This window comes from Ptychodera flava, unplaced genomic scaffold (assembly GCF_041260155.1).
Source record: "Ptychodera flava strain L36383 unplaced genomic scaffold, AS_Pfla_20210202 Scaffold_103__1_contigs__length_275955_pilon, whole genome shotgun sequence".
Classification (NCBI taxonomy): Eukaryota; Metazoa; Hemichordata; class Enteropneusta; family Ptychoderidae; genus Ptychodera; species Ptychodera flava.
The window spans coordinates 27,068-53,053 of record NW_027248285.1 but is presented as its reverse complement, the minus strand read 5'-3'; the positions used below and the strand labels follow the sequence as shown (position 1 = coordinate 53,053).

The 25,986-nt window shown below is 38.3% G+C and overlaps 1 protein-coding gene and 1 long non-coding RNA gene across 2 annotated transcripts; one reads left to right on the top strand and one right to left on the bottom strand.

Moving 5' to 3' along the window:
* Positions 1-1,360: 1,360 nt before the first annotated feature.
* On the bottom strand, positions 1,361-2,233 carry LOC139126583 (uncharacterized). Its single transcript, XM_070692651.1, has one exon. It carries the CDS (start codon positions 2,231-2,233, stop codon positions 1,361-1,363), a length of 873 nt encoding a protein of 290 aa, XP_070548752.1.
* A 19,872-nt stretch (positions 2,234-22,105) lies between these two features.
* Positions 22,106-23,390, top strand: LOC139126587 (uncharacterized). Its single transcript, XR_011550646.1, has 3 exons — positions 22,106-22,178; positions 22,613-22,688; positions 23,282-23,390. It is a non-coding gene; the product is annotated as an uncharacterized lncRNA (long non-coding RNA).
* Positions 23,391-25,986: the final 2,596 nt, after the last annotated feature.

The window sequence follows — 25,986 nt, the reverse complement described above, 5'->3', positions numbered from 1 at the left end:
GAGACTTGGACCAATATTTGTGAAAAACTCATTAAACTCATTCGCAATATCACTACTTTCTGTCAGAATACTATTGTTAGGGGCTTTGGAAATTATTTTTCGGGGGCACAATTTATTTGTAGTTTTGTTCAAAATCTCATTGATCACCTGCCATGTTTTATTTGTGTTACCATGGGCAAACATAAATTTATTCATATAATATGATTTCTTCGCTGACTTGAGAAGCTTTGTCAAAACATTCCTGTACTTTTTGTAATGTGTTTTATAATCTATGTTGTGGGGATTGTTTTTCATTTTTGTAAATAACCTATGCTTTGTTCGAACAGAATTGGCAAGGCCTTTAGAAAGCCAAGGCTTGCAAGTACGTTTGGTATTCTTGGTGGTTTTGGTTTTGACATGCTTTGATGCAATATTATAAAAAATGTTGTAAAAGGCTGTATACGCACAATTAGGGTCAATACAATCGTATACAGTTTGCCAAGATACAGCATTCAAGTCAGCTAGGAAAGCATCTGGATTGTAGTTCTTAAAATCAAAAAAATGGGCTGAGTTGGTGGGTTTCATTGTGTGTTTGAGATTGTTTATAATACAAAATATTGGATAGTGATCTGTGATGTCTGATTGAATTATACCACAGTCAATAAAGTAACCCCTGATGTTTGTAAGGCAGTGATCAATGATTGTACTTGAATTGTCAGTAACACGAGTGGCAGTGTTAATGATCTGGTAGAAATTGTACGAATTTAGAAGGGCATTATAATGGGTAGCAGATGAATTGTCAGTGGAAGTGTCAATGTTCACATCACCAAGAATTATGCAAGGTTTATTTGAAGCAGACAGCTGGTCAAGACATGAATCTAGGCTAGAGAGGAATTCAGCATGGGGTGTACCGGGTTTCCTGTAAATGACAGCTATAATTACCACTTTGTTATTAATGACGGTCTCCACAAGGACCGATTCACAGTGCATAATATTAAAGGTGTTAATTCGGGTAAAGGATAAAGAATTGTGAACATAAAGAGCTACACCCCCACCCTTCGAATTTTCCCGGTCAGAAGTAATGAGCTGGTATGATGGTAAACTATAAAGAGATGAATCGGAGTTGTAATTCAACCAAGTCTCTGATAAACCCAAAAAATGAAAATTGAAATCAAGACTATTCATGAAAGACACAAGATCATCATAGTGCTTTGCTAACGACCTAATATTAAAATGTAAGAAAGACAGTGAATTGTGAAACTTTGTTGTACCTTCAATAAACTGGTCGACGGAGTGGGAGTGACAGTTTGTGTTGACTGGCAAAGAGTTTAAGTTGAGGTTCATCGAAATGTTATTGAGTTCATTGATGAGACGGGCTTCTTTAGACGATTCTGCAGAGATCTTTGGAGGTGGCTATGTGGATTGCCGGGTCATCAGTTGTCTTTCTTGTGTAGATCTTCCCATTGTTTGTCCATATGAATTTCCACTGTTTGGCGGTGCGTAGCTGGTTGGTCTGATAGAATAGCTGTTTATTTGTCGGTGTTAAGTTTTCGTTGATGAAAATCCGATTATTGGTGGCAGCTCCGATGTGACGAGCAGTCTTGTCCTTCAATAATTTCTTTGAAGAGTATATTTTGTTGCGGATGGTGCGTCGGACGAACTTGACAATGATGGGTGCCGGCTGATGTTGATCTCGGCTGTTACGACGTGTTCGCCGAGGTAGACGATGTGATATGTCAATGTCATCTGATGATATTCTGACGCCTGCAGCCGCCGCAACTTTCACCACAATGTCATCTGTGTTTTCGTTATCTTGTTGTGGTATTCCGGATATTTCTAGATTGTTTCTACGTGTGTATTGCTGGAGATCGTTGAGTTCTATTGTCGTTTTGGTGAGTTGTTCTTTTAGATCTTTGTTTTCACTCGTCAGAATTTGCAACTGTTTGTTGAATTCATCAAACGAGTTACTCACATATGTGACGCTTTTCTGTAGATCTTGCAATTTGTCTTCCATGCCCAAGACCTTGTCCATTTTGACTGTTAGTGTGCGTAGGGCGGCTTGTATATCTTCCAGCTTCGAATCTCCCATTGTTTGACTCGCCCTTTGTTCGTCATGGTCAAAGTCAATGTCGGCAGCCATCTTGGCCGGGGTAGCACTTGGCGGTGGAAACCGAATGTCTTTGCATCGTTTGCAGAGATGAAGATCACCTTGACACAGTCTTGCATGTGACTTGTTGCAGTCTTGACACTTCATGCTTACAGTAAGCAGAAGTAAACATCAAATTACGTATACAAACCTTGTAAAAAGGAGTTTTTTGCAGGAGCAGTGTTCACACACGTCTTATGCAGTTACGTCATATGTGACGGATAGCCTACACATGGGGTCCCCAACTTGCTCTAGTTTCCACCGGTTTAATTACGGGTAAACATGTAGATTTTTAAAAAATCGGGTTTAATATAATACCCGAAATAAATGGATTCAACTTCTCAAGCACCCCAAACGGTTCCAACACCGACTCAGCAAACGGAAATGGCTCCGCCAGGGACTCCGTCACCACAAGCTCCTCCAATGACTACCATTCAGAACGAGCCGCAGCGCAACATAGAGAAAATTACAGTATCAACGAAGCTTCCAGGGAGAGTTGCTGCAGGGAAGAGATTGGCAGAATGGAACAGGCAGAACATGAAGATGAAGCAACAAGCAATAGCAATGACTAATGATAGTATGACTGAGGCAAACTGTATATGCCTACCACCTACGACGCCACAACAATGTGATGGCTCACTCGATAGCTGGTATAATAAATGTTATCTTGTTTTAGGAATTATAGGAGTTTCATTGACTGCATTAGGACTATATTGGGGGCGTGCTCGACATATTTGTCCTCTTAAGCGACCAAGTCCCCTCCGGAACCGTGCCGATAGGGCACTTACGCGTGAGCCGCTTCAGAAAGCGACGCCTACAGAGCCCCCTACGGAGTCCACCTTCGGAACGGTAGCGGAAAGTAAGTTTTCTTCCTTCGGAACGCAACCAAGTCCCGGTCCCTCTACATTGTATGAGATGGATTAATTCCGTAGGCCTTTCGGAAATTATTTTATTTTTCTATTTTATATACGTGTCAGCAATCATGGATACTAAAACAGTTGTAAACACAATGTATGATGGTATTGTAATCGCTGGACTTACGATGGGATATCTAATGATCTCCAGCAAATTTCTGAAAATGGATATGGGCGATCCAAGTCGACCAAATTTCACTCGATGGGTAAAATTAGGTGGAGCGACTGCTGCCGCGGTTGCGACTAAAGATCTCCTTGAACAGAAAAATATTATTCCTGCAGAACCTTATACTTTGTAATGTATATACATACAGTAAGTATGATCATTTGGATTGAAAGCAAAACGGGTAAACCGGTTACTGTTAATTTTAACCCTTGCATTGACATATCACAGTTTACTACAATAAGACTATTACAGTGTTCACTCTATCATTCATGGTATAACATACGGGGCACGAATAGTATATTAAAATATCAAGAAGGTAACCAACCGAAGAAGACTAAATCAATACGTCCAGGTAACTACAATATCGATACACTCAACAAAGCAATCGGGTTGCAGCAGAAATTAATTTTGAAAAACATCTGCCGACAAACCGCGTTTATCTAACTTTAGCTAAAGATGTTAAAGTATTTTTTAATGCTACAGGTAACTTCGCTAACCTCATCGGCTTTTCAGATAGAGGAGATGACAACCCCGTGATAAAAAGTACTATGAGTCCGAAGAGAGCGGATTTCTTAACAGTCACTAAATACATAGTTCATTCAGATGCCGTCGATGTTACTGGAAATTATGTTTCAAGCGGCTCCGGTGAATACATACAGGGGAAACCCTCAGACTGTTTACAAATACTTCCTATGCAGGATAGAGAAGAAATAACTAAGATCACCTATGACTTAAAAAACAGCTGAATTTCCATGCCATTGAGGAAAGGCTCAGATTACATGAGTTCAATGCGTATTTGGATAACAGATCAGGACGGAAATATAGTCAATTTCAATAACTGGCAAACTAGATTTTGTATCGAATTGCTGTAGCCGTTCCGGAGACCCTATCGGAACCCTATTGGCATAACATAAACCATCCCACGACCAATCCTCCAGCAATATAAATCATTTCATATTTTTTTGCTCAGGACTGGGCTGATAATAATCTGAGAATTGAACTGCTTCGCCTGATGCAGAGTTGGCTTGCACTGACGCAGTTGCCGCTGCTTCTTCCAGGATTTCTGCATCTGTATCTCTTAATTCAGCCGCAGCATGCATGTCCTTTGCTTGATTTTCTCTTTCCCAATCAGCCTGGAGTAATCTTTTTTCTGACCAGACAGCACGATCATGTTTAAATTTTTCTAATGCTTTATCATGTCAAATTTTTTCTTCAATAAGAGCCCCACCATTCCCACTAAGCTTTTGGCCGATTATATTTCCTCCTGTGAATGCCGTTGCATTTAATACAGCACCGAGAACTGTCATTCCTATTGCTGCAGCCATGGTTGTATATTATTACAAGGTATTATTTATTTTTCACTGTATACATGATAATCATGCCTGACGCAAGTGACTACGATGTAGGTGCAATTCACGGACTAAATCTTGAGCTCAAAAATATTCGTGATGTTAAAGTTAACAATAATACTAAGATCGCAGGTAACCATAATAAGGATTACGTCCTACATTTCGTTTTATCGGCTGCATCAGTACAGAAACACGAACACGCTGTAGAGTTTTCCGAACTGAAAGATGTAGATGAAGCCACAATAGATGCTACAAAGGCTGCAAATGATCCTACTCCTTTTGCTCTGACATGGGATGGGGCTAGTCAGCAATTTAGGCCTTATAATGTACCGCGTAACATCTTAGATATATTGGATAGTGAAATTGCAGGTGGGGTTGCTGAACTGCCGGGAACTCCAAATGTGATTTATTTTGATAGCAATGTTAACTAATATAAGTTGCTAGATTTTCATCGTTGGCTTACTCCTAAGAATCCATACATTATACAACTTGGTATACCGATTCACCTCAAGATCAAACCTATTACAACAATCATGAATACAGATAATACACTGCAATTATGGATAAACGAGGGGGAGAATTATTGCTTATACAATGCTAGCAGGGTTCCAGTAAGATTATTTTGGGATACAACTTTAAAGAAACTGGGTCTTAAGAGTGTGGGAGAGGAGACAGCTGAATTAAATTTACAGACGGCCAGTCAACAGATGACAGATAATATGAAAATACTTCAACATGGTACAGTTTTTATCAAATGCATAAAATTAGGTACAGGAGACGAGTTTGACGATTTAGTCGGAAATATCGCTATAAAAACAGATTCAAGAACACCTTGCAATATTATCATAACTATAGATAAAGATAAAAAAGATTTAGATATTGTTGCTCGTAGTAGTCCTTCCGTTCTGACAGGGGAAGAAAGTAGCAACATTTCATTTGTTAAAAAAGATACAACTACTTACACTTTAGATATCAGTACCATTTATCTAAAACGTCTCATTTTATTTGAAGTAATGGTCTTCCGGCATATTTTAAGTTCAGAGGAAATTTCTAAAATTTTATCTATCGCGTGAGCAAGTTAACTCCCGAGTTCAGAAAAAACTCCGTAGAAATTTTTCATGAAAACTGTAGAATTTCAGACCTTTGTCATGACATCATCGGCTGCTAAGCAACACTCGTTCCGAAGGTATTGCAAAAGTCCTACCGGAAGGGTATTGAGAAAGCCCTACCAGAACGGGAAAGCCCTACCGGAATGGTATTGCGCAACAGCGTTCCGTAGGGACTCCATAGGGGAAAATACTAACATAAGTGCTCCGTAGGAAAAATACTAACATAAGTGAAAATTCACATCTATATACTTACATCCAGAAGACGTTCCCCTGCCGGAACGGAAGAGCAGCATCACAGTCAGGAATCTATTGAACAAATGGTCTCCTTCCATCCTGATAATAGAATGCTGTTGTAATGGGGAATTCCCCACTGAGTCATATATAGGTCACTCAGACTTGCCTATGCATACAACCCTTGGCAGATGACATCATTGCTCTTCTTTCATTGGACGCGTACATTGAATGCAGCTTATTCAAATGGCCGGCGCTGGGTAAGTGTGCCCAGCCAATTTCAGGACGATTTCTCGCAGTAGCATAGGGTAAGGTATGATTTTAGGCAAAGGAGACCAGTCGATCGATTGTTTATGCAACCATCTGACCGTTGACCAGTTTTTATCACCGGAAACGCTCAGAGTTCGTGAATTTCGCTGATTTATGAAATCGGGCGGTGAATTACTTTCTCACCTTGAGTTCCTGTCTGTGCAGCAGTGGACAACGGGCCCAAGCCGGGCCCAAGCCCTGCAGAGCTCTACAGCCGCTCAGTTAAGCTAGCCGACATGTACAGTAATATCACGTACCGTTATTCTTTATTAAATAATCAAGTCATGTAGACATTCTACACAATGATGATTATGCAGTGCATTCGCCGGGCCCGAGCCAGGCAGCCATATAATAGGTACAATGCCAGTCAACATGTAGGCCTATAGGCCTACACTAATATCACGTACGGTGATTCTTTTATTGAATAATCAAGTCGTATATAGACATTCTACATATTAAATACGATTATTATCCCAGCAATGTGCCAAGCGCCTGTGGGTGCAAGGACATCTGGTGAAGAAAGACGCAATTAAGAGTTGCTTCCTGTGGCCCGCGATGTTGAATGTGAAGTTGAAGACTCCGCCGGTGATTTGAGTATTGGAGAATAGCCTGGGTAACTGGTTTTGAACTTGCTGGCACTCCATTGCAAGGATTGCGAAGTACTCAGATCACCGCGTTGTCTGGGGAGACGATCTTTCACTCTCGTTGCTGGACATATCCATGACCGAAGACATTAAGGGACCATTCAGTTTTTATGGCCTCGGGGGCAGCAAAATCTTGCCACTGGTGTTCAGAAAAAATATAGACCCCCTGCATTTTTCGTGAAAAAGATGATCCCCCCTTTGTCAGACGAGAAAATTTGATGCCCCCCTCCCCCCGCTGAAAAATAACAAAAACCCATGTGTCATTTTACCCACACGGTTTGGATTTGATCTCCGGTACATGGCGCACTTTATTCATGTAGCAGAGATGCCAGTGCACAAACTTCTCAGCTACATCCATGCAAAAGTCTGTTAATTAGGACGACTGTAAGGCAATTTTTAACTTCATTCCCATAGACAACTTATGTCATTGGACATTGTATAAAGTAAACTTTATTGGAGTGGCAGCACTCCAGTTAAGAGGGTCATGGGCCATTACGTAAAGTCAACTTTATTCTAGTGGGCCACCAAAGGTTGCCCACCAGTAGAGAGGGTCATGGGCTATTACATAAAGTCAATTTATTGTAGTGGGCTGCCGAAGGTGGGCCGCCAGTAAAGAGGGTCGATCATGACTTTGCACGAAGTAAACCTAATTGGAGTGGGCTGCCAAAGGCGTCTGTCCGTTAAGAGGGTCATGGGTAATACATAAAGTCAATTTATTGTAGTGGTCTGCCGAAGGCGGCCGCTGGTAAAGAGGGTCGATCATGGCCATGGCATAAAGTGAACATTATTGTAGGTATTATGTTTTTGAAAATGTGGTGACCCCCCTTTCCTACCTGTGAAAAAGCGATGACCCCCCTCCCCCTTCGCGGATTCCAAAATTAGGATGACCCCCCGCCTGGATTTTGCCGCCCCCCCCTGGCCATAAAAACTGAACGGTCCCTAATTTTGTCTTTGCCATGGCCGACACTGGTATTGCACTATCGCTTGTCGATGTGCTCGGTCACGGGTTGAATTTGTTATCAACCCCACTCAATATTACTCATTTGCCGTTGTTGATCTTCGTTGGCGACTGATTTATGGTAACTGGATACCGAATCTAGCTCATACTCTTCGTCGCTATGTTTCCGTACGCTGACGCCTGGCAAGATTTACGTCACGGTCGTGGGTCAAGCTCGACTGGTGGAAATACTCTCGAGTCTACGAGTTTCCGTTGTTATTGTCCGAAGCCAGTCGTTGAAAACAGCAACTTCGGGACGCGTTTTCATAACGGTGTTTTAGTTTTTTTGCAACCTGACGAGAGCTTTGACGTCTTCGGTCGAGACCGCAGCAAATCCGTCAACGGCTTATCGAAGCTTTTGCTGGTACCGCTTCCATGGTCACAGTTTTTTGTTCCGTCCGTGCCGAGATATTAGTTACACTTCGATAATAAAATTCTGATTCCAAATGTTCGAAATAAATACAGTTCTACCAATCGCAATTCCTCCACAGATATAGAATCCGCTTCAATATTTATTGTTGTTCAGGAGCCGCTAGCCTGCGACAATATTTACAAATAGGAAGTGGGGGATAATAACTAATTTGTATAATTTAGCGTGAAATAATTTCTTAACCATGGTTTTTCTATGTAAACATTTAATGGCATGTGATCTTTTTTCAAAATACTTTTCAGTTGGCAAAACACGTAAAATATTTTGCTGAAAGCAAGATTTTATAGTAAATATTTAAAAGTAGTGATAATAAACTCAACCAAAAGCTAAAATACTTAGAAAAGTTTCACAGAAAATGCAAAAAAATATAGGGACGATATTATCTCTGTGAAAATGCCAACTTTATTTCGCTGCCAACAGATTGGTAATCTGTGGTACATATGTAATAAAAGCAAGGATTTTATATTTATGCTCTGCGGAACTTCATTAACTATCTGAAAGATAAGGGGCTCCCCGGCGTACGACGACGGCCCATCACTGACCATGGACCCTAGAGAAAAACTTACTAGACTATGATCGGTAATATCTGAACTAGGCTTCGCTTTTTTTTTTCTTTTCTTTTCTTTTCTTTAGCTGGATATACTTATAAAGTGGTGAGATTTGCGGTGCATTCAATTTGCGATGAATAAATCTAAATTTTACTATAACCCAAACGGGATTCGAACCCCCACACACTCACGGCAACATCGCCTAGATGTTGGAAATAGAATATAAGAAAGAGTTGGGAATAGAATATAGTCTGTCATTTCGAGTTTGATTAAAAGTCACGGCGCAAAAAATTCTCCGAAATCATGTGCGCTGGTATCGCTAGTCGAGCGAAACCTCCGATTTCGTAACTCCACTATAGAATGTAGTCGATACTCCCTCGGAACCACGACGTCAACGACAGTCCGCACTGTTCTACGCTATGCCATGAGTGTTAGTTGATCAAAGAGGGTCTGTGGTTTGATAAAATCGGTACTGACTCTATGTAAGACAATCTGCACAAATTAGTCAATTTCTGTGATAACGAAGGGCGACAAGTCTGCAGTGCAGTGCAGTGCGGTGCAAAATTTAAGAGTTACATTCTTAAGACTGAAGAAGTCTTTATGGTGTCAAGAGTTATTAATCTCATCTTTAGGTAGAAAACCTAGGTACTGACGTCCTCTTTGCACAGAAGTCGGCGCTAACATGAACTTGACAATCAATTCTAACAAAAAAGATCCATAAATTGCCGATTGCGAGACAGGAAGCTGAGAACAAGTGAATGCCCGACGTGACGACAGTACACAGGTCTCGATCGGATAGATGGACTATTTTACACAAGTTTAGCATTTTAATTTTGACCGTGAGCTCTGGTAACCAGATTAATACCGTTGAGACAACAGTTTACAGTCAATATGCTAGTTTAGCATTCGATAAAAGGATTAAAACCGTAAATTACTCCTCTGTGTTTTTGTTGTTAATACCTGCCACTCCTGGCACCAAGCAATAGCCGGTTCAGTGTATAATTTTCTATTTTCACACGATCTGTGATTCGAAACATATTCTAATTCACAAAACCGACGCTAAATATTTCAACTTAGTACTGGTGTCTAAGATTCCCTGAAATTACTGAGTGAGTTAGATTCTTCGCTACGACGCGTGACGCATGGGTCGTTCACACAAATCGTTGATTTTCTCAGTTCCATATTTGGCAGTGTGTACTTTATTCAAATAAGTATAAATAGGCGACGCCTGGACAGAATTGCCTGATTTTCCACCGCCACCACGGTTTTGCCCTGTATACCAAGCTCTCGATTGCCGTAAACATATCACCAAGGTCGATTGTAGATTTGTACTTACATTATTTTGAGTAATAAAACTTGAAAACACGCATTTTGAGTAAGACAAAGGCATGCTCACTGATTTTGAAAAAAAACTAACACATTTTCTGAACTCTTCGGTGACCGAGCTGATAAAAGATGCGACAGTTTGGTGTGTGACTCTTGTTCTATGTGAAAATATAGATGGACAATACGTGTAAATATGCCCGAGTGGCTACCTTAAATCATCATTTACTTCACTAAAGACAGCTACGGCTTTCCATAGAAAATCGTCAATAATTTGCCTAATAGACTCCATGTACTATGATTTGATATGTTTGGATGAAGCACTACATCAACCACGTCTTAACTGCCTTCTTATAGTTGCACAAAATATGGTGACTCTCCTGCAAATGTATGAAATAAGATGTCTCTTAAAACAAAAATGCTTGCGTGATAAATTGTGACCATCCCTCCCATAAGGCCAGCCCCTCCGCCTGTAACTTCTGTCCCTCACTTACACAACAATTAACCTATTATTATGTAAATTAGCTTATACTGCTACAGTATTATCCTGGGAAGAATATTGCAGTGATTTGGGGAGGGTCAAGTTGTAGAATGTCGGACAAGGAGGAGGGCCACATTTTAGACACGAGGATAGGGAGGGTCACATTTACACTATAGGTGTCACGGAATTCCCCCGGCCGACCCCTTGTAATTACTTATGGTTCCTAAGTGTGTCAAGAGGTCAAACAATTTATTTTCTAAATAGTTTTATTAATATCTTAATATAGTTGATTTGTGTCTCAGACGTTAGTAATTCGTTTATTTCAGGTGCGTCATTTTCAGGAAATTGGAGAGAACAGTTTGCCGCGATAACGGAGGATTTGAAAAAGTACGATGACTTTAGGAGAACTATTATAAAGATCGCGGATTTGAACGGGTCAAAGGAGAGAATCCACCCGATTGGAACGGCTTTCTCTCGTTCAGTTCAAACCCGGACTACAGTGACCTCGAGGAAGTTCTTAAGTTGCAGGCGGAAGACATAGAAACATTAGGTCACCAAGCAGAAGATTTGATTTTACTGTGTACCTTCGGCCAAGAGAAATGCACTCCCAGGTATTTCTTGTGTTCTTGGTTTTTTTCTGTACCCTAACATGGACTGATTAGTTGACATTCGACATATGTTTTCTTTTCTATCAATGCACATCTACTAATTATGGCTTACATTTTCGCTATGTTATTACGAAGAGTACATCTGTGCCAGGATTAAATAACCGCTAAAAGAGTCATAATCTGGAACATTATGTGTACCTATCCTCTGATATCTCGCTTGTCGTAGTAGTATTTACCGATGAAATGCAGTGATATTAGCTCCTGTTGGAAAAATCCGTCAAGAAATGAAAACCAACAGAGAAATGATTATTTGTCTATGACTTAAACGTCTAAATGACTAAACGATCAGCTACATATGGTGGTCTGCCTCTCGGCATAGTAGCACATTCAATAATCCAGTGAAACAAGAACAAAAAAGAGCAGAACAATATTATATATAGTATAAATTACCGTGTCTGTATTTGCAATTTGTAGATAAGTTAATGCTCTATTTCATAATTATTTTCAAGATAATAAATCGACCGTTTGATTTTCAGTGATTTTTCTCGGTTTCGAGACGATCGCTATGGCAACTGTTACACATTCCAGGATCTCGCAATGATACGGAGCCACTTTACGTCAGTCGAAGTGGACAAAACCATGGTCTTAAATTGACTCTTTTATAGAACAAGATGAGTACATCAGTATCTACGGACGGCAGGCTGGAATACGTGTCACATAACAGCACCAGAAGATTCTGAGTCTATAAACACTCAGGATGGAATAACAATCCAGCCCGGTACAGAGACATACATCGGTTTGCGTGAGGTATCTTTTTTATTCTTCCATAGAGAGACTGACGTTTACGTCACAAATCACAATAGCTCGATATTACACCTATATAGTCACTTTATACTGCTAGCCCCGCTAGTAGTATATTGTTTCAGTTTACTTCCCAAAAATACCTTTCACTCTTCGGAGAGATGTTTTGATTCCCGCTATTAACCCCTATTGTAAATGGAAATGTCACTATTTCGAATACTTGGTGATGAATTCGTTCGAATCAGGTACAGTTTTTGTATAGGCTACTCGGTCTGCGGCAGCCATATTTGACTTGCAAGTTGAAAATCATTCAAATCAAAGTTACTCGTTAATGCCAATGTGTGAAAACGATCTGTGGTCACACTTCGGTAAGCGTTAGCATCACTTCGACGAAATGGTAGTAGTATCGTACGGAAGAACTAATTTAACAAATTGAAAGTCTATCGGACATATATACTATATGAGATAACGATCGTTTTAAGCAAGTATAGAACAATAGGCCGACAGAATTTGTCCGTCCAATTTCAATAATCATTTGAACACATCTGGGCTAGGTTATTTCAAATAACCTTTCTAATGCTATATGTACACTGTTAGACAATATTTATACGTTTGGACAGAAAATGAGAAAACAGGCGCGGTAAAACCATATTCATCGATTTCATTGTTATTTGAAGAAACCGGATTTTGATTGTTCCTATACCAAATTGTTAGCAATATTTCAATCAGATTCGAACTCGAAACCTGGAGCACCTAATTACTAGTACCTGCAGCAAGGACGTGGTATCGAGCACAAGTCGGCTACATCGCTAACTCCGGCTAGCTTAAAAGAAATACAAAAGTCAGTTCAAATATATTACAGTACGTCTTGTAAGACCTTAAATGACTATACATTTATGCTTAAGCTTGTGTTTTGCAAATATTTGTGAATATATGTAAGTTTTATTCTTACACACGATTATGGGCTCAAGTGGAAATACTTCTAGTACAGCTCAATAACAATATTGTTTACTTTTTTACGAGTCAAAGACTAATGTACTTGCAGAACAGTTCTGGCCTCAAGCCTTTCATGCAATCACAGTTGGAAGAGAACGCACAAAACAATCTGTGTTTTCATTGGCTGGCCTAAGCTTTGTCATGACTATCGTCTCTGGAATCTTCCAAGCCGAACGTATTTCGCACTTGCAGACAACCATTTTGGGTTTGTTTATAAAATTATACTTGTCTGCAAACAAAACAGTCCCAGTCACCATTGCTCATTAACATAAGGCAATGGCACAATGTTTTCGGTGTTTGCACCGCAGTGCAATACCAGCTAGTGAATAGAATACGCGCGCTCCGGTTAAGTAAAGTTTGGTACATATGTAATAGCTGATAATAGTACCTGGACTGTCACCACATTGTGATATGACATTCGATTGATGTATGGTGGGAGTTACTTTTCAAAGCACCGGACATCACTATATGGTCTTTCTTTCACGGATTTGACTGTGTGTTTATAATAATTTGCCATGTCTAAACTTAATCTCTTTTAAATGTTGTCATCTCGATGTTTATCCCAAAATAATTCCTCGAAAATGTTTCTTACAAATATTATTTGACTTATTCTTTCAGATATTTTTGACTAGACAGCCTCATCCATATGGTAACTGCACAGAAGGAACAAGTCAGAAAGACCTTGACAAAACTTTCAACGGGCAGTTGTACTCGGTTGTGGTATGTACTTTCTGAGTTTGTGTTCCGATTCATTCATTATCAATGTGAAAAAGAAAATGTGTTTATTACATTGATAAATTACATTGGTCTGTAGGTGATGTAAGGCAACGTGTGAGTGTTTTAAATCCAACAGTATTCCAACAGAGAAGATTGCAAACTAATACTGTATCGAAAGAACAAACAAACTTTTTCGACCTGTCAAATAATATGAGTATAGGAACTTTTTCTTACTCCGTGACTCTAACAAAGACAAGGTACACTGTTAAGTATCTTTCGAGAACGGACAAGAGGGTCGAAGTGAAGTAGGTTCATCTTCACTGCGCTGAGCATAAATATTTGAAAACAAAGCTTCTCTGAAACTGCACATATTCAGTCGATTGACGTTTTAAACGGCGTATTAACACACCGATAGCTGTTCAGTTTCTTTGAACCTTTTGCAAAATTCGTTTGACAGAAAGGGATACCTTGTGTCCATGCGAGAGTGGCCCTGTTCGTTTCATACTTACAGTACAGTACTGCATTATGTTTCCTATCTTCTCCATTTGTTTTGATAGTTGTCCATAGTATCGCGGTTTAAAGCAACAAAAACAAAACAAAAGGCTGATGTTGGCCTTCTAAAGAAATGTATAGTAGTAGTTTAATATCGAAACGAAACGGGTTTACTGTTTCCTTGAACTTAATTGTGGAATAGCTAGGTGTCAAGGGTTAAAGATGGTAGACTAGGTCATCTAAACACTACAAGATTAAAGATTCAATTTATTCAAGAAGATTCAATTCCATATGACTTTATTCATTCCAAAATTGGGCGTGTCAAAATGTGCGTGAAAAGGATGATATTTGCCCTATACAAGAAATGTATAGTAATCAGATATTGATTTAATCTGAAAAATTAATAGGGCAACTGAATATATCTTTCTCATAACCACCGACAGGTGTTAAACATCAACGCTTTTGTGTGCAAGGTCTGAGTAGGCATACTAATTAATGCAGAGATCTTGCGGCCGTGAACAGGTTGCATGTTTTTATGCTTATTGCATTCCTTTGTTCTCCTTTGAAAGTTGTGTTTATTTAGTCAATTGGCTAGAAATGGAGCAGGTAAGGTAAAATGTGCCCTAGAAGATGAAATCACTGCATTTCCTACATGTTAAAAATCGCAATCATATTTTTACTTTTGTTTTAATCAATGGCAAAAAGAGGCCTTTAAAAATCAACTTCTGCTGAGCTTCCCCATGGCAACGTTTCTGCAGTTATCTGAAAATATATAGATGTATTCAGCCATCCAAAAATAAACGGAAAGAAGCAGTGACATTTGCAGTTGATGGTGTTATTCTTTCGTTCAAGGATACCTACTTATACTTACTTTTATGTGCTGTGCAATCGATAGTTAATGTAAAATAACATTATTTTTATCTCAGAAATTGTCAAAGAGCATGCGTTCAGCGAAACATGTTAAAATACTGTGGATGTATAGATACCTCTGAGATGGACGGTCCACGATGTCAAATTCTCAACAAAACACAAGGCAAGTTGAACGTAAAGTTACGTCGCTACTGGGTTTTGAAACTACTGCATATGCAGTAATCTTGATGAGACTATGCGTGCCAGCTAATCAAATATCGGTATTCCTGAATCCAGAAAAAAACTTGGGTGTAACTACAGATGCGAGGTGCACACGTCAATGTATTCATTTGACGTCCTTTGGAGAATAAAACGCCCCTAGATAGCTTGTATTGTAGATCTATTTCATAGAAATATGCAACAAAGAATGTGTTCTAGCGCTAAATTCGTTATATAAGATTAATATTCATGACTTTATGTCTGCATAGAAGATCCGATTTATTCTTTAAATCGTTTAAATTCCACTTTGCGCTCGCTTTTATTATGAGAAATGTATGGTCGAATGACTGTGGTTCAGTGTGGTTTTATTTGCTGACTTCTTACTGGCAATAAGCTTGCACTCAAACTTTGTGATCGATATGCAAGAGATGCAGTTCATATGGTGATTTGCAGAGAGACATAGCCATTTCTTTCACAAACTTTTAAATCAGAGAAAGACTTGTCTCTAAATTCAAACGCTTTTTGGTAGGTATCACAAGGCGGTGGATAAGTATGATATCTATCTTCGACAAACGATCGTTGATGGCATTGACCTTAGTTGGTGACCACTACCTATTTGACTTACATATTGATATCATGTGGCGGGATGAACGTACTATTTCGAAACTCCTGACATCACTTCTTAGTCTTTTTTCCAGAAGTCCATATATCTTTCTTTCATGAATTTGACTTGTTGTGTGTACCGGTAATTTACTTTCTGTTCTGTGCTGTTTTGTGTCTTTGTTCATAACAATGGACTATATATTGCGAATTTTAAACTGGTGTTATTGAATTACGGATGGGTGTAATGGTGATTATTTTGCCATATGTATGGCCGTTTTCTTAAACTCCTGCGTTCATCTGATGCAATAGGGCACTCAAAAGCACTTTTACTGCAAATAATTTCGTATGTTCTATTTTAAAACCGTAATGTGCTTTAAGGTGTCAAAATCCTGTTTAAACGCCAAAGTCCCCTACAAAAGGGGGATTATAGTAAGACTATGCATATGTGAAAAAGCCACGCTATGGGTAAGACGCACTCGATTTGCTCCGAGATTTCCAGAAATTCGACGTGTGAACGGCGTTAATTTCCGTCCAATCTCATACATGACACCTGTGAATGTATAGCGACTGCCTTTATGTCGAGAAAACGTTGAAAACACTGTTATTTAATACAGAGAACGCATATTTTCACAAAGCGTGGCTCCAGAATGTCCATTTGACCTCTGTTGTAAATGCTAATGTATGCTGCCAATCATGATTACTAAAATTCAAATTGCGGCCTGGGCGATCTTGATCCCTGCGGAGCACAACTAACAAAGCGTACAGACTTATCACTAAAATCACCGTTATGTACCTAAACATACGCATACACAACCACATACAACGTACACACATGTAATGAACACGCAAGAAACGGCATTTTCTTTGGAGTGATTGGTGGTCCTAAAAAAACGTTTTGTATGTGGACCTGTAAAAGTTATGAACATTGAAAGTCTTCACACACGCCGTTTGGAAGGCAATCAAAATTTCATTTCTTCCTTCAGACATCGAAACTGAATCTTTTCTCTCACATTTTGAGGAATTACCTTTGGCATTGTGACAAGTTTGGTCATTGTTTATATCAGTTGATTCAATTCAGTTGAGCTGAGTGGACTTGAAATTTCAGCGTTGATCACATCGTTACCACTGTCACATGGCTACGTCAACATTGCGTTGTTTGATTGATCATCCACACTCATCGACGACGGCCGCGGCCCTGCACAGCAGTCCTGCAGGACTCATTACCAATGTATTTCAAAATACTTGACTGACCATTGACTACAGATTACTTGTTGTTTCCTATTGTTGAAGTTTTCTGGCTTACATATCGTGAAAAGCAGCGTATATGGTATTCAAATATGATCTATGGAACTACGGACAACTTTTCCTCTACGTCTCTGTCACATGCATTTGCATATTACAAACGGTCGTCGATGTTTTCCGAGGTTACCTATCCGAGGTAACCGGATATGCAACCTGCGCTTACTATACTTCGGGTCATGCCATTACATACCAAGCTCTAACTGGGGATCGTAACGTTTTAGATCAGTTTTCTCAAAATTTCTTCACCCTTTTCTGTGATTAGTTTCGAAATACCTAAACTTACACTGAAAATACGAATTGGTGAAGATTTGTTTCTCAAATTCATAATTTTTTTTTGCATTTCTTCTTGTTATTTTTTCCATGCGTCTTATAGCCGGTACCGGTTGCAAGCTGCGTGTAATCTCGGCGTTCTTTATCGGTGACCGGCTATTATCTACAACATTGCCTACTAAAAAGCCATAAAGCAACAAACAGTAGAAGGTTCTAACTTACGATTGCTTACGATCACAATCTGCTGCCGTTCTTAGAGACTATAATTTATTTGCCTGACTTTCCCTTTTTGTTTATTTCTAGTGAGCGCGCTTGTACCGAACACGAGACACTCAGCTAGATTTGAACTCAATACAGTGCTCGAGGAAATTCTCTCCTGAACTAAGTCAAGACCTTCGTTTTGTATCTTCCTTCCGAGGCTCGGATATGTCCATTTCGACGACTGGTTTCCACCACAGAGCCTTCACATTCAAATTACCCGCCGTTCCATGTTGAAAGCCGGGGTTGAAAACCGGGTCCCGTTGGAAATCACAACAGAATATGCACACCTCAGACGCAAAAAAGTTGGCAGAAATTCAGAGATGTGTTGAAAGTCATGCATCGTAGCTGTTTTATTGAGTAAATTGTATGAGGGAAATTCGTGTCCGAACTCGGCGATATGTGCGCGGCCATTCTTTTTCCCAACTCCCTATATTTCTATTGCATGCACAGCAGCCATCGCTGTCTATCCAACTACAAACGACTGTGATTTGAATTCAGTAAATTTTCGATCGGATTCGAACTCACAACATACGGCATCCAGTCACCTAGCGAAGACATCACAGTCGAGGGGTAGGTCTGTCGGCCAGACCACAGCCCTTTGGCCACTCACAAACCCTAGTTAGGACTGGTCAGTTTCTTCGGCCTGGGGGGGGGGCCGGTGGATTCATGGGGGGGTCACCCTGTTTTTGACTTTGGTGATAGGGGGGGTCACCATGTTTTTGAAATGCCCAATAGGGGGGTCAGTGTGTTTTTGAATTTCGACACAGGCTCATCATTGCCTAAAATGCATCGTGTCAGCCACAAATTTCATCCAGTTGCATTTTTCGGCGCGCCCTTCGGGCGCGTAACTTTAATAATCAGACATATTTTTCAGCACGCCCAACTTTAACATATCAGGCATACATATATCAGAGATTATTATTTCAATATTTTTCAGCATGCTCTTCGAGTGCATTACTTTAATATATCAGAAATTTTTCAGCACACCCTTCCTGTGCATTACTTTAATATACAAGACATATATATCAGAGATATCAGGATGTTTCATATATTGCTCCGCGCCCTTCGGGCGCCATACTTTGATAAATCAGAGATATGGCTAAGTGAAAGTGTACTATTATGAAATCTGCATTTCATATGAAAAGCATGACAAATTCCTGATTTTTTCTGTTCTCTCTATGAGAATTCAGTATGAGAAAGCAACATGCACAAATATCAGTGTTACAAGAAAAGGTCATCTCAGACTCTGCACACATCAGATTTGGCTAAAATGCCTCTCTATGGTTCCTCAGGAGATTTAATTGGATGGCTGGCAAGTCTTAACACCCATCAAAGTTTTTGATTTACTGCTTTTTCCTGTTTGATATTAATGATTGACATCCATTTCTGTACAACAGTTCAGGACATCTGGTTAAGCATAGAAAGTGTGAAATACTTCACAGCTCATTCAAATGTACTGTATTCAAACTTTAAGATTGACACTTTGAAATTCCTATCTTACAACTGACATGCCAACAATTTCATTAAAACACAGAATGACTTAAAATATAAATGTATGTAAAATATAATATATATATATATATATATATATATATATATATATATATATATATATATATATATATATATATATATATATATTACAGTATTATATTATTACATATTACAGTTGTCGCGTGCGGGGGGGGGTCACCCTGTTTTCAAAATTTGGAATAGGGGGGTCACCCTGTTTTCAAAATTTGGAATAGGGGGGTCAGCCACTTTTTGACGTCGGCAAAAAATAATCCACCGGCCCCCCCCCCCCAGGCCGAAGAAACTGACCAGTCCCTTATAGGTAGGCTCGAATTGTATGAACCATGGACACTTCCCTAATATTCTGGCAAAGGTGATAATCGGTAGGCCCTGGTGTAGCAGATAGTTTGTATTCTCTGATAAGGCCAAGACTGAGCAAGTGTTAACCATCCCGCCCAGTGTTTGCCAACAACCAACGTCACTACCACGTTGCTACTGTGCCGCCCACGGCGCTGGACTCTGCCCTTTAAAGAAGTACATAAGATTTAGACTAGGTCTTCATGCAGACGATATCCCGGCATTTACTAAAATAATCGCAATCATACCAATCCATAATCCAATAACACTAGGTCAGAATTCGTAAGACATTAGTTGTAAACATAGACATAAAACAGCACAGAACAGAACAGACAGTAAATAGACGGTACACAAAGTCAAATTCATGAAAGAGGACATGTGGACCTCTGGCCAAAAGACCAAGAAGTGATGTCAGGTGTTTCGAAAATGGTAAGCGCATCCTGCCCCACATGTGGCACCCGCCATATATCAACCTGTAAGTCAGGTAGGTAGTGGTCACTAACTAAGCCCAATGTCACCGATGCCATTAGCGATATTTTGTCGAAGAGAGATTATAGTATTTATCTACCAGCTTGCGACAACCTGCCAAAAAGCTCTTGCATATCGAATAAGATGGGGAATTTATACCCCATAAGCTGGTGAGAGTGGAATATTACTGATAAGGTGTGGAAAATTTATTATACTAAAGTTGAAATCATCTCTCTTGTCACATAGCCTAGTAGAAAGGTGACCATTAGAATCAAATTCAAGTAAAATGTCCAGATATGAAGCAGAAGAAGCCGTTTCTTGTAGTTTCTTTAATCTCCAATTCTGGAGGATAAATCATAGCGAGATAGTCATTGCATTCAGAGTTATTCATTGAAAAATAACATCGTATAGATCTAAATGTTAGGGAAAGTCCTAGCTACAGAGATCTTTTTCTGTTGTACTAAGTCCATGTCAACCAACATTCCAGAAAACGTCCCACTGATGTATCTCAATCCCCATGTTCTTTAGATTAGTAGATAACGTCTTAAAATTGGCTTGCGAAAAAATATAAGCAATAACCACTTAAAAGTAAACATGGCTATGAAAGATTTGCTATAATTAATTACGTTAACGACAGGTGTTCCTTTTCTATATCATAGATATGTGTAAACAGATAATTTACTACTTCCACCGAGAGGACCTACTTCCCTGTGACTGTCCTCAGTCTTGCAGGTGAGTGATTACGCCATACATCAATGTGCTCATCTCTTGTAGCTAAGGTTTTCATTTATGTTTAATAGTCTAGTTTTTTGGCTTTTTAATTTGTTTTCATCACCAATTAGCCTACATGGAGTAATGTGCTGACCAATATCGTATACAATATCAATGTAATGTGACTTTTACCTGTGATTTTCAATTACTGATGGTTATGATTGCTATTGATATAATCGTCACTGTCGACTCATACGAGTCGACAAAATACGAATCGTAGTATATAACCGATAACCATACTGGTCAAAATTCTGCTACATTTATGTACTCGGTGTAAGACGTTCTACGAAATATTTCATGCTAAGTCTGTGAAGGGATCTCGGGAGCCACTTCAAACACAACGTTAGCATGTTGCTTGACACTTAGTTTTAATATATCTCATAAAGGGATATAGGTGTATTGGTGCATTGATAATAGTATGTCCTAAAGCTGTTAGTTATTCTTTAAATACCCTTTTCATATTGTTACATATTTTCCAGGTTACATTCGGATTCATCAGTCGTGATAGAAATATTATTAAAAATATCAAAAATGATGATGATATTCACTTGACATCCTTCAAACATAACATGTTGCACCTGCACGTGAACGTTAGCGGGTATTGATTAATGTATGGATGTAAATTATTGGCATGAATTATTGTTCCTTTACGTGATGAATTATTTATTAACCTTGAATGATATTGATTGTTGGACCTGTTTACTGTCTACTTGTCATACCTTGTATTTTACTCTGCTAGGGAGAAATATTATGAAGAACGCATTTCAATGGCTCTTTGGCCGTCGAATGTTTATCTTGTAAGTGACTGTTCTTAACGTAATCATTGAAATTATATATGTGATAGTTTATGCTAACATTAATCCGTCGTTATGGTAACAGGCAGTTTCACCCAGACTGATCACGAATAGGTATTTTAATATCCGTCTTGTGTCGTTACGTCTGGTCTAACGACTTCAACTACTAATCAAGTAAATTTACTAAGTTGTTAATAAAGTCATAAATAAGGGGGCATGACTTCATGGTTAACTTATTCGAACTTCTACCTACTGATTATAGCGTTTTTAGAGAGAATTTAGATACTTTGAGTAGTGGATACATTTCATGTCAAACTCTCCAAGATGCTTGAGTTATCCACATTCGGCTAGAAAAATCAATAAAAAAGAGTGAACTATTTCAACATTAGCAATCAGTAGTATACATATTTACATTTTCATTTTATTGCTAATTATTTTCCTATAAATATCTTCACATGCAGAAGAACTTGCTTCGTACCATCCATTCACTGAATAACAAGACACTGAATATCAATGACAAGTACAGTACGAGGTAAGTGTAACGGCAAGTATTTTGTTTGTCTTTCGTATTAATTTATTTACACTGATATTTGAAACGCTGATATTGGAAAATCTGTACAAATGTAGTGTGTGGTTATTTGCATAATGTTGCTTTTATACAGAACTGTTTGTTTAATGTCATATATTTTATTTCAATTTTTTTACTTAAACCTTGAATCAAAATATGCTGACAGAATGTTGGAACACCAGGCAGCACACCAAAAGACAATTAAAAAATCCATTAAATATAGAGATATAGAACTTCCTATACCAAGAGGTGTTTTTGAAAAGAGTGAGCACGTTCAGTCTTATGTCATGCATTTGCCATGTATCCTAGTCATAATGTCAAATGGTCACGTTTATGTACAATCTCATTAATCAGTCTTTTAACTGATGGCCTTAACACATCATTTTCTTTCATTTCAGAGAAAATCTTGTTAGTCTAGCAGTATATTTTGAGGAACTGAATTATGATAGAATAGAAGAATTACCTTCCTACGGGGTTGTTTTAGTTAAATTTCTTTGTGTATTGCATCCCAGGTTACAATGTCAATCGTTTCATTCAACGTGTGTGAAAATCAAAGCTTAAAGGTATACAGTCACCTAAAATCTAAATATGCCCATATATGGTCAAAGGGGCGTTCCCTTGTATTCGAAATACCCATGTGAGGGCGCTGTTTTTAAAAAGCGGCCACCCGCTGAAAATCTATGCTCGATTAGATTTTATTTCATGATAACTGGACAAAATTGGAACAGATGACGTATAACCTTTAACGTACTGTTGTTAACATCGCTTTTACGTTTGACGAACTGTTAAGAAAAAAATCAGTGGAGGTTTTCAATATTTTGCATATCTCTGAGAACAGACTTATTTAAGCAATTCTGAATTTTTCAATTTTCACATAAAAGTGTGTTTTTTCTATATGGATAATTATATCTAAAACAAATAGTAATAGTAATAGTAATAATTATAATAAAGGCAACAATGGTAGTGCCAATGCAATCAAGCGTATAATATGTCTTTTTGATGGCTCCGTTCTCGTCAGTTGTGCAAATAACTGCTTACTGACTATAATGTTCAAATCTCTCTTTCAGCTGTACCAACTTGTCAGCGATATTGGTGGCGCTCTTGGACTTTTCATCGGGCTGTCGCTCCTAACGGTGTTTGAATTCTTCGAGTTTCTTTACACTCTTATAAAAAAATGAGAAACAGCTAAAAGTTACCGCTGTATTTTAAAATCAAAGGTATCTATTACTCCTAAATGGAAAGTCAGGGAAGAGATGTACATCCCATGAAAAGATATTTGAAGATAGGTTCTCTACAAACGGATATTTTTTTAATTCAAAGCAAAACATACTTCTTAAATAATATGTGTTTCCTTGCATTTAACACGATTGGAACTAATTACGGATAATTAGAAGGTGAAGTAATGTCGGATTAATCTGCAAATGTAAGCTCACCTGCTCTTCTTTTTAAGTTACACACTTGTCTTTATGAGTGATTTGTAATATTGCAACATTCAGCTATGGAGCACCTACACTTTTTAGAAATTTGAAAAAAATGAAGATCCAATTATCCCAAATTAGTTCCAATCGTGTTTATTTAAAAAACATCGTTTGCTGAAGAGAAACAGGACATTGTCCTAGTAACAGAAGAAAGCTTTTGTATTAATCTTTCTAATATGGAAAAAAATTATCTTGAATAGTTGTAGGTCATGATTTACTTAGCCATTTGCTCAAACTTGAAACCTTCTTAAATTGTTTTGGTAATTTGCCGACTTTGACGGCAGTTTGAACATTTTCTTTCAGCGTTTGTTAATTTCCCCGTCGGAAAAAAAAAACAAAACACGTATGTATTTTAGCAAAATTACATAGTTGACCAAGTCTTAGTCTCTTGAGGCGTTTAAGTGGCCGTCGGTTTAATATTTTTAGAATGTTACAACATCATCTGATGACTGTGAGAGATTATATCGCATATCAAAGTGACGATGTGAAATTTTCGCGAAGCCAAGTTGAAGGACGGATACGCAGAATCGGACAAAATGAGTGTTGATAGTATATTCACTTTCAGACTAGAATTATAGACTACTTTTTATTCAAATATCATAATCTTTCGGAGTTCGTATAAGGACATTTTATAATCATTCATGTAGAGGAATTTACCAAATAATTACGCATTGTTTAAAGAGACTGGTAGTGGTTCATTTATGGTTGTTCACCTGCAAAGGTAGGACATCATACAAAAAAAATGTTATATAATTAGCCTAAAGGAGTCTTATTGTTAAGTAGGTCATTTCCCCACCCATGACCTGAGTTTAATTAGTCTAGAACATTCGTCATTCTCCTCCATGACCTTGAATTCAATTTGGAGAAAGTTGTTAAGCTAAGTAGGTATTAGAAATTCGACTCAGAAGTTGTGCTTGTACACTGATATCCACTATCTGTAGTTATCAATTTGTTTATGAGGTGTTATCCTTTAAACTTTTTCATGCAAAACATGCTTACGCAGCTCAAAAGAATTAAAAAATGGCGAGGGACACCAAGATATTCAAATAATCATTTTTATCTGAGATCATGCAACCACTGCTGTTTTACACGTTGTTTTAAAATGAATACATCATGAGTCTTAAGCGGAATTTTAAAAAAATATAATGAACATGTATATAATCATGATAGCCATAGAGGAAAGATGCCAGATCAAAGTCACTGAAGTTTGATTTTCATGAACTTTGGCCAAAAATATTGAACTCGAATTTGTTTTCACTTGGTATAAGGCGTTTAGTTTATATTACACACATAAACTATATCGTTGTTATAGTCTAGTTATTCACAATGACTAAACGTATATTCAGGGGATGCGTATAGTGTCAAACTGTGTCGAGTCAAACTTGTAGTTCACGACGAGCTGTAATTTTTCAAACAGCTGGAATTGCTATTGTATTTTGTATAGTCGACGTGTGTACGATGATGGCAAATCATTGATGTGACATTCACGCAGTGACGTTACTGTTGCACTCCACGTCAAGGTGGGCACTTTAAGGACGGCTTCTGCCACTACCAAAATGACATAGTATCGTAAAGGCCCATTATTTTCCGTCCAATATTACACAAGTACATGAGATGTGAATTTCCATGATTGAAACCTGACACTAAACATTTTTCATCAAATCATCATATATGGATTTTTTTTCATAGGTGTATAGGTATTTCCCTTTGTTGTAAATGATTCTACATTTCGACTGTACACACAGACAGAGACGACTTTTCCTGAGGTCTAACGACGATTAAAAGTACAGCAGGTAAAATGTAACATTTTATGAATAAGCAAAGGAATTTTGTAGGTTTGATAAAAGGTTGTCTACAAAAGATTAAAGTATTTGAAGATTGGTCTGGTTCTTGTTTCTTGATTTTCTTTAGCCTGTCATATGTGTGTTTAAAGCTGACATTTAAATTAAATTGGGTTCAGCTAGTTTCTTCGATGCTTATCCATCACTCAAATTCGTAATAGACTTAGACATCAGGCATATATATTTAATAATCACTTTCACTATTCGTAAAAGTAAGTGTGCTCTTACCGCGGTTGCTAAATCCGAGTCTCGAGTCGACACACCAAGAGAGTTGACACCAATGCCATGAGTTGATGGCAATTGTACTCTTCTGAGCCATTGCAGGATATGGTTCAAATTGTGTGTAACACAAATAAAACAAATTACATCACCGGCTTTCAAAAATATTTTCATGCAACTTCCGATAAGCCATTTTGAAGTTTAGAAACTATTTAGACAAGTGTAAACACCTCA